The following is a 17367-nucleotide window of genomic DNA, read 5'->3' as shown; positions in this document are numbered from 1 at the left end:
ACCTAGCTTCAGGGGCACTGGAGCTGGGATGGTACCACTTGCTAGGTTTATCATTATGGGCTGCGACAGATGATGAGAGGAATCAGATGGACTTGGCTTACCTCCAGGATGGGTTGCACCAAAAGACTGGTCAATCTGCTCAATGGTGGGAGCTATGGCCTGAGAGTTAAAATGCACTCCACTGAAAAACAAAGATGCTTTTCAAATCACTGAAGATGGTGGTTGGAAGAGTTATTCTTTTTTTTTTCTTTTTTTTTAAAGATTTTATTTATTTATTCAACAGAGATAGAGACAGCCAGCGAGAGAGGGAACACAAGCAGGGGGAGTGGGAGAGGAAGAAGCAGGCCCACAGCAGAGGAGCCTGATGTGGGGCTCAATCCCGTAACGCCAGGATCACGCCCTGAGCTGAAGGCAGACACTTAACCGCTGTGCCACCCAGGCGCCCCTGGAAGAGTTATTCTTAAAACACGCAGGTGAGTTTACAAGTATGCCAAAACACTAGTTTAATTAAAAAACTTTTAAGTGAGGGATAATTAATGAAGTCAGAACAAGTCAAGTCTCCAGAGGCTGATGGATAGAACTGATCCTTAGGGCCAACCAAGACACGTGTGGTCATCAGGCAGTTTAGAAAGAAATAAATTCAGTCTTAGCCCATGGCATTTGGACTTGGATAAAGAGTGGCCACAGGAATAGAAAGTATGAATGTGTTTTCCTAGGATGCCTCCTAATAGTTTGGCTTGAAAAGGAACTTTCTTAAAAGGGGATGAACACCTTAAAAGAACAGTATAGCCAAGCAAAGGCAGCTTGTTTTCTTTCTTTCTTTAAGATTTTATTTATTTGAGAGAGACACACACACATGGCGAGCACGAGGGGCAGAGGGAAAGGGACAAAGAATCTGAAGCAGACTCCACTCTGAGTACAGAGCCCCACATGGGACCGTGAGATCAGGAGCTGAGCCGAAACCAAGAGTCTGACGCTTAACTGAGCCACCCAGGCGCCCCAAGCAGCTTGTTTTCTTAACAGCCAAAACTCAAGGAGTGGGTGAATGGGGCAGGGAGGGAGAAATGGAGCCCATGCAAAAGGGAAACACCTGACAGAGAGGAACTTGGGAATGAGGAAGAGCACATGATTTCAGATGATGAGCATGAAGATATGACTTTAAGAAGAATGCTTAAAGTTAAGAATATATTTTAATTAGCATAATTCATGGAACACTTTTTTTTTTTTTAAAGATTTATTTACTCGTTTGGTGGCGGACACAGGGAGAAGAAGAGAGTCTCAAGCAGACTCCACGCTCAGTGCTCAATCCCATAACCCTGAGACCACAACCTGAGCCGAAACCAAGAGTCAGATGCTCAACTGACTCCACCACCCAGGTGCCCCAGAACACCTCTTTTTTAACCAGGCATGGTGCTATATACTTTGCCAGCAGTGTCTCATGTCATCTTCCTAACCCAGCAGCCACATTACTGGCTTCATTTCTCTGATGGAAAAACAAGCTCAGAGAGGTTAAATGACTCCCCAAAGTCATAGAGATAACAGAATGATGAACCTAGGGCAGCTTGACCCTGGACCCCATGCTTTTACTCACCACTAACTCTTAAGAGCGAAAAGAGAAGCCAGACCTTGGGGTACAAAGGCTCCAACAAAACTGAGACAAAAAAGATCTGCAGGGGCCAGTGCTATTATGTATTTGCTTTATCCACTTCTCTATCGGCAAATGCTGCTTGAGCCAGCCCCAGGAATTAGACCCTTTCATGCCCCCACAAACGGAAAGGGAAGCCTGTGAAGGAAGCTTACTATATGGCGTATTCTAGATGCTAGCACAGCGCCCTGCCACAATGGGAGCTCAAATATTTGTTTTATGATACAGGCTATTCCCATTTTCATTCCAAAAAGTAGATTTTGGGGGCGCCTAGGTGGCTTAGTCGGTTGAGTGTCTGACTCTTGGTTTTGGCTCAGGTCGTGATCTTGAGCCCCATGGCGGGTTCCATGCTCTGCGTAGAGTCTGCTTCTCTCTCTCCTTCTGCCCCTCTCCCCCACATGCTTGCTCTCTCAAATAAATAAATAAAATCTTAAAAAAAAAAAAAAAAGGAAAAAAGGGATACCTGGGTGGCACTGTTGGTTAAGCATCTGATTCTTGGTTTCGGCTCAGGTCATGATCTCAGGATCGTAAGATTGAGCCCCAGGGCAGGCTCCACACTCAGTGCAGAGTCTGCTTAGGTCTCTCTCTCTCTCCTGTCCCTCCCCACTGCAACAACACTCACTATCTCTCTAAAATAAGCAAATCTTTTTTTTTAAGTTTTTAATTATCCATTTGACAGAGAGAGAGAGAGAAAGAGAGCAAGCACAAGCAGGGAGAGTGCGAGAGGGAGAAGCAGGCTCCCCACCGAGCAGGGAGCCTGATGCGGAGCTTGATCCCAGGACCCTGGGATCACGACCTGAGCCAAAGGGAGATGCTTAACTGACTGAGCCACCCAGGCGCCTTAGTAAATCTTTAAAAAAAAAAAAAAAAAAAAAGGTAGGTTTTTGGCCCCCAAATAGCAGTCCCTTTGGCATTCTCTTTAGCATTCACAGGTTTTGGAGTCAGACCTTTTGGGGGGTGGGGGGTGGGAGCTGTGACCCAGAAGACTGTCACATCACCTCTAAGCTGAGGTCCTGCTTTGTTGTGAGGATTAAATGAGCTGTCATATACGAGCAGTGTTTTACACACAGCATGTTCTTAACAAGATTTCCTTCTCTTCCCTGGAAAGCTGAGTAGGTCTGGGGGCTGCCTGAGGAAATCATGGCACCAGGCTGTAATCTTAGAACTGCTATGGATGGGAATACTTTTACTAACTTGATGAGGGTAATAGATAAACTCCATTTGTACCAATCCTGTGACATATACCAGTAGGGGAATAAACTTACCAATATTTTAACTTTACTTTAGTCAAGTCATGTACTTCAATCACCTAAACAAAAAAAAAAAAATCGAATGTTTAAGCATTGGTAATGCTCTGCAGTTGAAAAAGATTGACTAAAAACACATTTAGAGAGGGACGCCTGGCTGGCTCAGTTGGTAGAGCATGTGATTCTTGATCTTCGAGTTGTGAGTTCGAGCCCCTCGTTGAGTGTAGAGATCACTTAAAAATAAAATCTTAAAAAAAAAAAAGAAGACATTTACACAACAGTGAAGAAAAAAAAAATCTATCACTAGCCAGAATTCTCCTGAAGCACCGCACATTATGTTATTTTTAAATCTGGAAGAAAAACCCATACCACACACACAGCATAACCTCTCTTTTTCCTTCTTCCAGTGGATCACCCAACAGATGCGCATGGATGCTGCAGGTCCAGGTTCCTCCATCTAATCTACTACTGGGTCATACAGAGGACTGCACGTACAGAACTGTGAAACCCTCCACAGAAACAAACCACGCAGCTTAAAGGTTAAAGCTGTACCTTTGGATACCGAGCCCTCTTCCTTCTATTCTACACTTTGCTACATTAGAAAGACCGCAAATCAAATCACTTTAAAAAACAGCTTTAAAAATATTGTAGTTTACAAAACAAAAGGATGGGGGGGAGGTCTATCCTGCTAGAAAAGAAGCCATATTACACTAGGTTAGGACAAGTGTGACAATATTCATATATCTCTTTATTGAAGGGCACTTAGAGAACCTCAGGACCCTGTGTCATTTCAAGGGGTTCAGCCTTGGATTAAATGCCAAGAGCTCAGGGCAGAGACAAAAGTATTGAACACTCAGTCACTAGTGATGTGAAGTAATGAGCACTATGAAGTCTTCTATGCCAATGGTGTCAAGGGCTTGGTAGCCAGAAGTATGGCTGGCTGGGGCGTGGAGCACCAACTACTATCCTCCAGTTGGGAGACGTGGCCTTTACTGTAGAGGTACAAGCACAGCTGGTTCAATGTCCCTTGCCCTGAGGGCCTCATCCTAGAAGGAGCTGTGGGGCCCTGTGTGTAGAAGCATCTGGCACTGCCATAGAAAATAAGACATAATAGGCAGTTTACTCTTGGTCAAACCTTACCCCTAACTTTGATGATCCTAACATTGAACCACAAGTTGGGTATCTCTTAATTATAATGCTTTTCTGATCCTACTTGCTGCTAAGAGTAATTCCCTCTGCTGGGCTGTCACAGCACTTCAATCAACTCTTTCCTATACTACTCGTGTATGCTGTTCACCAGTCCCACAAAATTCAGTCCTTTAAGGTCTGGCTTATTAGTTCACACAGGAAAGGTACTTAAAATGTCAGGCAAGTCTGACTGTTATGAAGCTAGAAAGCATGAAAAGAGGTGCCAAGAGAGGTCATACAAGGAAGGACAGGGGAACAGCTGTGATTCATAAGATACCTAGTGTCCCCTTCAGAAAGCCTGTATCATGACAAACTGGTATGCCATTTCACCAAGGCCAGGGCCCCATGCTAGCAGAAAGCCTCAACCTTTAAAGCCTTGCTAATATAGCAGAAGCAGGCACTCTGCCTCCCTGCCACCCCTACAGCTGGCCAATGACCCACCACTCATCCTGTGTGGGTAGGCCTCAAAGATATTCCTTTTGTGTTGTTGTCACCTACCTGCCAATAATCCAGACTAACATTATGGGTTTTTCAACCCGGCCTGCCTAATGGGAGAACAGTAGACCAGAGTTAATCACAGGGCCTATGTATGACAGCACTTGTGGCAAGAGACCCATCTTGGAGTCCTTCATGTCACCTGGAGAATCAACAAGCAGATTTTGGCCCACAGAGCTTGCTGAGCCACAGGGACAAGCAGCTGGGGAAATTGGAAGTCCATGATTTACCACCCTCTGGGCTGGAAAAGGCCTTGATTTCTGCAGAGAAGAAGCCATGGTAGCAGCCAATATGGGAAAGGAAAAAGACAGGTAGCTGTAAAGGTTGAGATTTGTGAAGCCTCATTCCACAGGGCTTTCTCACAGACAGGAAGTCAAGGCATCAGGAAGACGTGGATTTTTAAGTGCCCAGATGGAGGGGCAGGCAGATGGGGTAGGTCAAACCTGACGCTGATCAAGGGCACCTGAGAATTGCCTCCTCAGTTTCCAGAGACTCAGACAGGGCCCCAGCCCCCTCTCTTCATAGGGACCCCAGAGAAAGCACAAGAGAAGGTTCTATTTATTTCCTTTCCCATTCAAATGTACTTCCCATTCCTCACATTTCTCCATAGTGTGCTCATATAATTTTCTTCAGTTTTTATCACATTTATTTCCCATACCCATCAACAGAAGCTAAGTTATTTCTATTCCCAGCAGCCACTACACACCGGTAATCCAGGGTTAAAAGCTTAGCAGACCACTCATCCTCTGTCCCTCTATTGTCTCATTGGTAAACAGTATTGCTTACAAGCTTATTAAGTTAGGAAATGCATGGGAAGCACTTAGCCATGTGCCTAACCCGTACCAAGTACTCACTAAATATATGACACTGTCCTCACTATGCTGTGATTCTATGACGCGCTGCCTAGCCATCCCCCGTTTTTGTCCATTTAGGTTATTTCCAGCCTTTCATTACTACGAAAAGCCCTGCTATAAATATCTGGCAACATTACCTTCTCCATAACCTTTTGGGGTTATGTTTCTTAAAGTGGACCTAGCAAGATGAGACAACTCTTTGTATAGGTGTTTCCAGATTATTTTTCTCCCAATTTGTATGAAGGCACACTAATGACCATCCTCTTCCCTTTCCCACTGTGAAACTTCTGGTCAATGAAGACAGGATGACTGAGTCCACAAGGAGAGGCAAGGTAGTTGTGGGGCTAAGAATATTCACTTTTGCTTTTTGAAAAACCATCATAAACGAGGAATTCTCACTCAATGTACAGATTCCTTTTCCATGTTCTGCCTTGTCTCCTTAGAAGCTCACTTGTGATGGGATGATGAGAACTAGGAAGCACCCAAGTCTTTTGGAAAGGCACAACCTAACCAGGATAACCGCTCTGGTATGCCACTGGCCAGAGCCACATTCAACCTTGTGACTCTGAGGCATGAGTCTGATGTCACATGACTAATCTGTGAAGCCCAGGCATTCGTAAATAGTGTATTAAAAACATCCTGGACTGAAAACAGGTGCTAGTAAAGTGCACTTGAACAGCAATTAAGACAAACCCTACACACCACTAAGTTGTTTGTTTACATATCCTGAAGGGGGTTAAAGAATCAACTCGTTACTGGTGTTAAGCCCTAAGCCCCAGCATTTCAGGAAGAACAGAATGAAGTAAAACAAGATACAAATACAAGTCTTTTGGCTCTATTCTGCAGTTAGGCCCCATGTTTAGTATCCCTTTAAGACTTGGAATAATCTGTGCCAGATACTTAGCTCTTCTCTCACTTTCCTTAAGTTAAAGAACTTGAGAGTCCCCTCCCCATAGCATATTACCCAAATCTTCAACACCTTTCCCCTTTCACCTCTGGAGCCTGGGATTAGAGTCCTTCCCAGCCTCTTTCCAACCACCGAGCTTCCCCCTTTTTAGGGAAACAGGCACAGCTTCAGTCCCCTAGACTGTGGAGGACTCTGAATCACAGGAGTCTACTCTGACTTGTTAGTTTCAGAAACATCTCACAATACCATGTATTAATCAGCCTGATATGCAACTTCAGTTGTCATTCATGGTTACCTTAAGTCTCTGATTGAAAGCATCAAACAGCAGTTTGATCCCGTCCTGAGTCAGGTTAAGGATGAGGTCATGGCTTAGAGGAGACTGCAAAACAAAAAATAAAGCACTCTGAACAATACACAACAGCAACTACCAAAACCTTACAAATCTAAATGCAATGCACAGGGATTATGGAAGTGAAGACAGCCCCTTCCTCGTCCAACTAAAAAACTGTTGTGTGAATGCAGTGTCCTCTGCTTCCAGTCTGAAGCTGCTGCTTCCTAATACTGGATGAAAAGAGCCTCTTTCTTCTAGGCTTTGAGCAATAATACCCGAGGGAAAGAGCCAAGATTATGTGAGTATATAGGCCATTTTCTTTTGAAGGACCAGGGTCCACACCTATAGCATGGGTTTACCTATCAAACCTACAGTGCAATCAGTGAGGAACACAGGCCAGGTAAAAGGGCCTCAGAAGGGCCCAAATTTGTCAGGTAATGTTTGATGCATGTCAGCTGAACCTTTGTCCGTTCACTTCCAGGTTGTTTGTGCCATCCACAGGAAATGTATTCTATACTTTTTTTTTTTTTTTAAAGATTTTATTTATTTATTCGACAGAGATAGAGACAACCAGCGAGAGAGGGAACACAAGCAGGGGGAGTGGGAGAGGAAGAAGCAAGGCTCATAGCGGAGGAGCCTGATGTGGGGCTCGATCCCATAACGCCGGGATCGTGCCCTGAGCCAAAGGCAGACGCTTAACCGCTGTGCCACCCAGGCACCCCTGTATTCTATACTTTGACTGCTTTAAGCCAAGTTCCAGGACGAAGAAATATCTTGTGCTGTTTATATATGAGACGACACTCTTATTCCTTCCTCCCCTCTCCTCACCATCCCATATCACACGTGCCTCTTTCTGAAAAGCCCAAATCTAAGATCTAAGGAGTCGTATTTCTACATTTGCCCCTTCTGAGTCCTGGGGGGAGAGGAGTAGCAGCACAAAGCAGTGGACAGAGCCAGCCTTGAGTACTGGTGAGCTGGTGACCTTAAGTGACTCTCAAAACTTCTCTGAGCTCTAGTTTCTTCATGGGAATACCATCATCCTTCCCTCCAGGGTTGTTGTGGGAACAGAGACAGGTCTAGATAGCAGGAGAAAGGGCACCAAGCACAGCACTTAGCATACAGCACTCTTTCATCATGTCTGCATCACCAGCCTGCTTCTGCTCCAATGCAATCAATTCAAGGACTTGACATCTGAAGCCATTCCACAGCCCTGAACCAAGCTGCCCAGCAGAAAAAACACACCAACATCCAAAACCCTGGCACACAGCTCTCAAAAGAGTTTAGAAGTTTCTTTATAGAGCCTCCCAAGGTAGGCACAGTGAATGATGGAAGTGTGGCTGTCAGAGATAGAGATGTAGGCTGGAAGGCCAGGTGCCACTGGTGTGGGCCTCACTGGAAAAATTCTCTCCAGGGGCGCCTGGGTGGCTCAGTAGGTTAAGGGTCTGCCTTCAGCTCAGGTCGTGATCCTGGGATAGGGCCCCGCATCGGGCTCCCTGTTCAGGGAAAACCTGCTTCTCTCTCTCCCTCTGCCACTCCCCCTGCTTGTGTTCTCTCACTCTGTCGAATAAATAAATAAAATCTTAAAAAAAAAAAAAAAGAAAAATTCTCTCCAAAGAGCCTTCTGGGATTAGCTCAGACTGTCTGTTCCCTTCTACTCCGATGATCTTCACAAGGTAGCAGGCCCAGGTGGCACCACTATGCCTGGCAAACACTAGAAGAATGAATGTTGTAATTTTCCAGTAGGCCTGTATGCATGTCTAAAACCATTAGGTCTCAAGCAAGATAATACAACAATGAACCGTGACCTTAGGTCACTTATTCTCAATCTGGAACACATTTCTGAGAGGGCTATTCCATGGCAGTAAGCAGGATGAAGCAACATTTTAGCATCCTTCAAAATCCTTGCCTGGAGGAGGAACGATGGGAGGATCTGAACTTTCTTACACTCTCCCAAGATCTGATCGTTTTTCTCCTGACATGGTTACAATTCAGGACATAACTAGATAATTTTCAAAAGCAAGCAAATTGTCCTCACAACCATTATTTTATTAGTATTCTGTATCTCCAGAACCAAAGTATAGCTGTACTATGTGATGTTTAAGCAGGCCCTTTCAGTGACCCAGAACTATACAGTCCTCTATATGAAACAATTTAGTAAAGCTGTTCGCTCTTAGTCGTTAACACTTTTCGCCCTAAGAAAGATGGGACCAACTTGATATACACATTTAACTTCCAAGGTGTGATTTGCTAGAGACAAGAAGATATTTCTGAAACATTTAATGGGGCCAAACTATTCTTCACACTTGATGGGAGCAAGGAGACAGATGGGAAAGGAAGTGAAGGAGGGCAGAGGAGGACAGGACCCAATTTAAGAAGCACTACATCAGAGCTCTGAGAGACCACCTCCTCTTGATCCTCATCAAAAAGTTTCTCTATTCTAGGGCACCTGGCTGGCTCAGTCAGAGGAGCATGTGACTCTCGATCTCGGGGTCGTGAGTTTGAGCCCCACACTGTGTGTAGAGATTATTACAATAAATAAATAAAATTTAAAAAAAGATTATTCTATTACAAGGAAACTATATCCACATTACAGAAGAAGAACTAGACTGGTTATTAACTTGCCAAAAGTTGCACGGCTAAGAAATAGGAAGAGCAAGGATCTGAACAAGGTTTGGACTCAAAAACCCATGTTTTCCAACTGATTCCAGTTGCTTAGAAGGGGAAATGAACTTAATGCTAAAACTACTATGTGTACCCAAAGATTGGAACAAAAGACAACAAACATAGTGTTATAAGAAATAAACTTCATTCTTAAAAACCGGTTAAGCCTATTTTCAAATGTATCTAATTTTGGGGTGCCCAAATCTGATTTAACTGAATATGCAGGAGCTATAAGCTCAAGAAGCAAGCCCATTATCCCTGTTTGGATGGTTGCTAACTGTCATGAGTAATTCCTTCATGGTCTAACACTGAAAGTCAGAGTAGGTTAGGGATCATCTGAGTGCAACAGAGAGGAGAAGTCACCATCCTTCACTTTATAAATGAGAAAACACTTTGACACTGTGGCTCAAGGAACCCCTGGCCCACTCTTAGAAGTCCCTTGTTCTGTGATAGGCACCACAAGAATCTCAGCACTTGCTCGGAGATTATGCATTCCCTATCTCAGGAAGACCCCTCATACAGGGTCTCTTTCACTGGGCTGGAAGAGGAGTATTGTACTGCAGAGTGTAATGTCTAGACATAGATGATAGGTTCAACCCTGACACTATGCCAAACTGGAAAGCCTCACAGAAATCTCACTCACCTTAATCCACAACATTCTTCATGTCAAAAATAAACTGTCATTTGCTTTAGGATCTGCAACTAATTGGAACAAAGGGAACTAAAACCATCAAAACAGTACTTAGAAGGTCTCAGAAAAGCCAGTGAGGACACCCTGTAGCATGTATAGGCTCAAAATTATTTGCTCCCTGGGGCGCCTTGGTGGCTCAGTCAGTTAAGCATCTACCTTCAGCTCAGGTCGTGATCCCAGGGTCCTGGGATCGAGCCCTGCATTGCACTCCCTGCTCAGCGGGGAGCCTGCTTCTCCCTCTGCCTCTGCTGCTCCCCATGCTTGTGCTCTGTCAAATAAATAAAATATTAAAAAAAAAAAAAAGCAAAACAATACAAAACCTATTTATTCCCTGAGGTTTGTGACACATAGGTTACCATAAAGGTTGCTCCACACAGCAACACATGGTCTGTGTTACAGAAGAATCACAGGTTTCAGAGAGTTCAGTAGAAGGTAGATTGCATTTTTGAGAGAGAAAGAATCCTACTTCTAAAAGTCCATAAAAAATAGTCTCCAAGTTTACATATAAAACCAAACACAAAAAATCCTGATGTTCAGAAAGTACTCTGGTGTAACATATATATTCTTTCTGGAAATGGAAAAGGTCTTTGTAGATACACGCAACACTTTATGATGGGCTCAATTCCTGGCACAACTGACCAACATTTAATAGAAACCACCATAAATCAGACCAAAAAAAAAAAAAAAAGCAAAATACGAACTATGTCTATTAATTTGGAGACAATATTTTGATATATGATCTCATCTATCAGATCATTCTCACTAAAGTAGTGAGCTATACCTACTTCTTTGCAAGTCTGGAGTGCTCTGCTGGCTAGAAATTTGCACTGCAACAACTATGAATACAAACCAAAGCAATCTACAAAGCAGAAAAGACTATTTTAAATACAAAAGTGGAAGGCAAGCACCCTAGAAGACAAGACAGTCCCTGAGGTGACCTCCCACTGAAATGTCCCTGTCTAAGGACCAGTAGGTAAGTCAAACACATCAAAAAACAAGTTCAGTTATTACTGCTCTTCCAAACCTGGCAGTACTAGATTATCAAGACAAAAAAGTTGCAGAATCAAAGAAAATGTACTTGGTGACTGACTAGTGCTAGAGATTCTCCCATTCAAACATAATGTCCAGCAATCCCTGTCGGTCTGCCTCTCCCAGAGCATCAACCTCTGGAGGTGACTCAACAATGAGGAATGCTATTTCAGTAAACAAAGCAGCTACCACTCACCTGTTCACTGTAGAGAACCTGGACATTTTTGATGATACGACAGTGCTTCTGAAGAATGGCTACTGCCTGAGCCAGAGGCATTCCTGAAATAAAGCAAGGACACCTGTGTGGTTACTTGGGCTACCCATTTACTGACATCTATCTTCATATTAGGCATTAGACCCTGCAGTAGAGCCTGGGGCGGGAGGCGAGGGCCACTAAGGTCTATAAACATATGAGTAAATCCAAGTTCAGTAAGCAGCAAGAGCTAGAATAAAGTTAGCAGCAAGCACTAAGGGAACACTGTATTGTATAAGCGGAGGGAGTGAATATACAAAAGAGATTCCTGGAAATGAGAACTACTGTGTTGATGCCGAGCAGGAAAAGGGCTCAGAGAAGGCAAAGTCAGCATGAACCAAAGAACACTGAGACAAGCACTGACTACATGACTGGATCTGGAGACCAAGGTTCTGGTTCTCATTCTGCCATGAATTACACATAACCTAGGGCAGGTTCCTTCCTCTCTTTCTTGCTGGCATGTCTCCTCATCTCTCAAATGAGAGTTTGCAGGAGCACATGACTTGTAAGGGCTCATTTAAAAAGTTAAAAATCATACAACTACCAGAACCAACTTATTTTACTAAGGATTTCACTGGATCCTTACTTATCAACCCCCAAATCCTCTAAATCTTAATACTTGATTTTTGAGCTCATGGCCCATTATAAACAAATTTATATATGCTCCCAATTTAAGAAATCCAAATCCTAACAATACCTCTAAGATCCCAGGTACTACCAAAAAGTATGTTTTCAGAGTCCATTATATTTCAAACAAAAAGAAACTCACAGAGAGACAATACAAAACAACGTCCCAGACAAAATCCAAAATCAGAGACTCACAGCTTTATGAATCCAAGGACAGTGTTGTGTTATTTACCACTCTCTGGATCCCCAGCACCCAGTACATGGTTGACCACATAGTGGCTGTTGAATAAATATTTACTCAGCCAAGCTGAGGGATAATGGAGTAGGTAATAAGAGAAAGGGAGAAGGAGGGACCACCATATCGCCTCAGGTAAGCACAGTGGCTCATGTTCAAGATCAGTTTACCTCTGATTCTAGGAGAGATGTGCAAAAAAGAGCTTACACACAAAGAACAGAAGGTTATAAAAACACATGGTCTATCTACATTTAAACCATGATCTAACCTTGCCTTCATTTGATGGTCCATTCTACAGTTTGAAGAAAGTTGGAGGAAACCAGACCTTAACACAGGGCACTTTCCAGCCTTCTATGACATAGGGCCTGGTACATAGTAAAGGCTTAATAAATGTTTGTTGAGAATATGAATAAGCTGGACGCATCACTCAGCTTTGCTATTCCTAAAATGGAGGAGCATCTATGCTGTCTCTCCCAAAAGGAATGGGCAAACATCCACGTGGAGCAGACAGATAAGCTTGGTTAGGTGCTCAGAAACAGAAGGCCACATGGCTTCTCTGACCCACATGGCATAATCAGTTTCTCCAGGGAGTTTTCTTTTCCACTTAACCACATCAAATCCCTGGCTCTGGAATCTTGGGGTCCTCAGGTCCTGAGTCACCTGGGGAGGAACCCACCTGGAGGAGACAAAGCAGCTACAACGACCAGTTGTCACACAGCTGCTGATAAAGAAAGGCTACAAAAGTCCTCTAAAGGGAACTAACCATATGTATGGCAAAGAAACTACAGCACTGTCTCAGTTCTAATAGAACTACCTAGCCCCAAAAAGGGTATGGACCGTATGCCAGCCTTCTGAACTGTACACATCCTCTGTCTTATAGATCTCATCATTTACCTGCTTATAACACTCCAACAGTGTCCCATTACAGGGCAATAAAACTCAAACAACATGCCACCACCTAAAGTCCCTGAATATTCTGGATCTTGTCCACTTCCATCTTTCTTTCCACAGTTCACCATGCCTCCCTTTGTTCCCAGCAAATGTCAAACTCTTTCCTACCTTAGGCCTCTGTGCTAGCTCACACTCTTCTGGAATGTTCTTCCCATAGTTGCTTTCTCCTCATTCTTCAGATCTTGACTCACATCTCACTTCCCCAACTGCCTTATCTAATAAAGCCTCCTATCCAGTTTACTTACCTGTTAGTCTCCCCTATACCTCAGGACAGAAATACTATCTTCTCACTGCTGTATTCCCAGCACCCAATCACTGTACCTGGCACAATAGTAGGTGGTCCTATGTATTTGTTGAGCTCTGAGTGAAACAAAGCAATAATGGGACACGTAAATCCTGTACCATAGACCCTGGTGACCACTCTCTCACTCTGAGCACTCTCATCCTGTCAATACTAACACCACTCTTTCCTGCAGTTCCTCTAACTTTCCCAGGTCTCTATGATGGGCAATGTTTCTTTCTGCCTATCCCTCATTCAATCGCCCAACCAACCACCTAGTTTCTGGCTCACATCTCAATCTGTTTTCTATATAAATCTAAAGACAAATAAAAAGTTGACAGATTAACAGTGACTTTTTCATCTTCTTTTCAATTTGAGTTCTCCTCTGTGTTCTGGGTCTCAATACCTCTAACATCTACCCAGTCACCCAAGCCAGAAACCTCTAGATTCCTTCTCCACCTCCCCAAATCTAGTCTCTAACTTTCTTCCTAAACCCATGTCCACAACACACTTCACTAATCTTCACTTCACCCTCTTTTCCATTGGACCCCAAACTCCACTTGGTAGTGTCCCAGGCAGCTATCCCCAAAGAGCACTGGGAATTTGGAGAACCCGTTTTCTTCTCCCATTAGTACATCATGCTCTAATTATAATACCAAACTGCTTATAGTTCCCTACACACACAATCTTTCCCATTGTTTTGTTTTGAATTTGACTGGAAGATTTATACCTAGAGACACTGTAGAAGAGAAATCTGGCAGCGTATTTCTGATAGGGCTTTCCTGGTGCTCACTGATTCTAGGAATGGTACTGACTTCTGTAGGTAGATAGAAAGCCCTCCTTGAATCCCCAGGTCAGGTCAAGTCTTTTCTCCCCTTCCAAAGCACCCTATACAACCTCTACCTCATTTTAATAAAATGAACTATTTCTGTAACTCTTCCCACTAGAGACTAAGCTTTTCAGGGCATATGACTATTTCTTATTCAATTTTTGATGTCTGTAAACAGAGTCCACAGAGGTATATATGCTGCCTTCAAAGGAGTGAGCCTTTGGTTTCTCTAGAACAATTCAGACACATGCCTCCACACCAATACATTTTCCAAGTCTTACTGAAAACATTTCAAGTTTGTACTGCCTTTATTCCACCACTAGTCAAGCCATCAGTGGCATTCTCAGAGATTCCTCTTTGCCTAGGTTTTCCTGTCCCTGTGTTGTTGGCATTTCCCTAATCTCCCAACATTACACAGAGGTCAGGAAGGCAGCCAAGAAGCTGGATGCATCTCCCCACTGTGATGCTAGGCAGATGATGGCAAGGGCTAGATGCATCTGCATTTGCAGAGATTCCAAAAAGAACAGAGACAAACCTGAGCCAATCCGAAGAAGGGCAGAGTGGTGGGAGGCAGGATTTCCCTGTTCAGGTACCTACTTTTCATCATCTCTACCTTTCTGAGTCTGCTCCTCACCTGGTAAATGGAAATTACCTTACAGGGTTGTGGTGACTTTAGTTAAGCACTGCCTGGTTCTCTAGCCTAGGAATGTAATTCTAAAGCATAGACCCACTTCTTAGACCTATCCCTACCTATGAGCCCTAACTGCAGTTTAGATGTGTTGAGGGCTGGGGAAAAGACTGAGAGAGAGGGAAAAATCTTTTTTTTTTTTTTTTTTTAAAGCTTGAAGAAGTTAAAATAACCGTCATCTTTCAGGCAGACATGCTTTAAAACTGCAGATTTTTAAAAAAGATTTTATTTTTAAGTAATCTCTACACCAAAATTGGAGCTCGAACCTACAACCCTGAAATCAAAAGTCACATGGTCTACCAACCGAACCAGCCACGGGCCCCTAAAAATGCAGATTTTTAAGATCCACAAGTGAATCATCAAGGCCAAGCCACCTCTATGAGGTTTCCCTCAAAGTTCAATTCTGGGCCATGGTACAGAAATGCTCTTTTCACTGTTGTTGCCACCTAGATATTTAGACAGTTTGAACGAAGTACCCAAACCCTTGATTCCTGGAAACTGGCAAAGTCAGGAGTGGGAGTTAAGGTATCTAAACAACAGGCGACAGAAGAAGACTTGCTCTACCACCCAGCTTTTTTGGGAAATCCTGGTCTCAAATGACATTCTTTTTATTTTTAAGTAAACTCTACCCCGTGTGGGGCTCGAATTCCCAACTCCCGAGATCAAGAGTTGCATGCTCTACTGACTAAGCCCCCCAGCCACCCCTCAACTGACATTCTAATCAGTACTTTTGGCCAAGAGACTGTACCACCGAGATCCACAAATTAGATGCACCATTAAGCAAGTTCGAAGCTATGGTTGGGGTTCTCACTCTGCCCTGTGAAGTACTGGCATTAGAAGCTGAGGGTAGGGGAAGTTCTTTCTTAAATAGAAGGCAAACGGCATCAGCATATGAATGGGTCTTGAGGCAAATGTACTACCCGCTTCCCCGTCAAGCGTCAAGCTCTTGGTGCTTCACAAGAGGCCAAAGTGTTTCATAAAAGCTAAAATTTTGGGAAGAACTCTGCAGAAGTGGTGTTAGTTATCAGAGAAATTGCCTAAGACCTCTTAATAAAACTGGCTCCTATAACCCAGAGGCTTGTGGTTCAGTTAGTTCATGGAAACACCGAGCACCAGCAGGATCCTACCAGCATCTATTGTGAAGTTTCTTATCTAGCCTGTCTCCACTGACAACAGTGTTCCAGATTCAAGGAAGAGCTATAGCCCAAAGGAATAGGTCACTCAGTCCAGTAGCCCAAATTAGTGGGACAAAAGGTGAAGTCTGCACAAACAAACAACACCAACACCTGCTCCACAACCCCTTTTCCTAGTGCTGGGTAAGTGTAAACATACACTGGAGTCACTGAATGCATATACTTGTATATATAAATGTCACCAGGCTGGGAATCGTTAATACTGGGCCAAAGCCTAAACAATGGCCAAACTGCATTTTATACAAACTAAATGTTACTTTCCCTGAACTCTTATTTCATTAAACCTTTATCTCTCTCTGCTAAGGTCTGGGTTTAGGATTACACCACACATCGACCACATTAAAAACGAGAAGGAAACAAGTCACAAGTTCATTTAATACATACAAATTCTTCTCACCTCCCTTGACTAGATCCCTAACATGTGATTATGGGATCTGACCCTAGCTTTCCCCTACGGACGGGGCAACCCACAGCCCAGAAAAGCAAAAGGAGACGGGCTACTGCGGCGTTTAAGGGTGTCTGTCACTTCTTAGCTATTAAGTCTGTAAAATGGAAATAGGAAAAACAACAGTACGGACCTTCAGACCCCAAGGAGGCATACTTGAGATAATTACGCACAGAAGCAGGGTCTGGCCTTGAGTAAGTATTTGGGGCGTGTCGGCCATTGTTGTTATCATTACTACTGTACCACTGCCCCAGAAGGAGCTCTGCTGAGGCCTGAGGCGAGGGCGTCAAGGCCAGGACGAGCGACAGACTGGCGGGTCTGGCGGGTAGGAACGGGTACCTTAGTGCCTAGAGCCCAAAGAGCCGAGAGGACGGAAGAGGCGAGGAGTCGCGGGCGCAGGGGAATACGGGGCAGAGACCAGAAGCAGGAAAGGCCTGGAGGGAAGTAAGAAACAGAGTAAGGTCCTGAGGTAGGACCCCACACTCACCCAGTGTGAATTCCCATTGCTCGTTCCCCAGAGAGCGTTCGGGCACCACCTCCAGGTCCAGCATTGGTTCAGCTCGCCGGGCCGGGGCGGCCTCCCTGCAGCAGCGCAGACGGGACCGAAGCTGGGGAGACAAAGCAGCGACTGACCTGCCGTCCCCGCTGGCCCGGCTCTCCACCTACTCCTCGGCCGCCGGCGACACCAGCCCAAAACCACACCTCAGGTTAGCAGAGCTCAGCTCAGCTCAGCTCACCTCACCGGCAGTAGCCTCGGCGGTAGGGGCAGCGGCGGTAGCCGAAGCGTCTGCAGCAAAACTGGCGTGCGGGGTCGTAAA

The 17367-nt window shown here is 44.3% G+C and overlaps 1 protein-coding gene across 2 annotated transcripts in view; it reads right to left on the bottom strand.

Annotated features, from left to right (window-relative positions):
- The window catches only part of C12H16orf70 (chromosome 12 C16orf70 homolog), a 27990-nt gene extending 10623 nt beyond the window's left edge, over positions 1-17367 (bottom strand). Inside the window, exons 1-6 of one of the 2 annotated variants that reach the window (XM_002918405.4) lie at positions 17287-17367; positions 17037-17157; positions 11245-11327; positions 6632-6715; positions 2911-2954; positions 102-181 (exon numbers count right to left, since the gene is read on the bottom strand). In XM_002918405.4, the coding sequence (XP_002918451.1) occupies positions 102-181; positions 2911-2954; positions 6632-6715; positions 11245-11327; positions 17037-17100 (355 nt within the window). In that variant the 5' untranslated portion in view covers positions 17101-17157; positions 17287-17367. Of the gene's footprint in view, positions 1-101; positions 182-2910; positions 2955-6631; positions 6716-11244; positions 11328-17036 lie in introns of both variants that reach the window. The other variant, XM_034638188.1, reaches the window with a different exon arrangement.

This window comes from Ailuropoda melanoleuca, chromosome 12, assembly GCF_002007445.2.
Source record: "Ailuropoda melanoleuca isolate Jingjing chromosome 12, ASM200744v2, whole genome shotgun sequence".
Lineage (NCBI taxonomy): Eukaryota > Metazoa > Chordata > Mammalia > Carnivora > Ursidae > Ailuropoda > Ailuropoda melanoleuca.
Note: the sequence above shows the minus strand (reverse complement) of the source record. Positions and strands in the feature narration are given on the sequence as shown.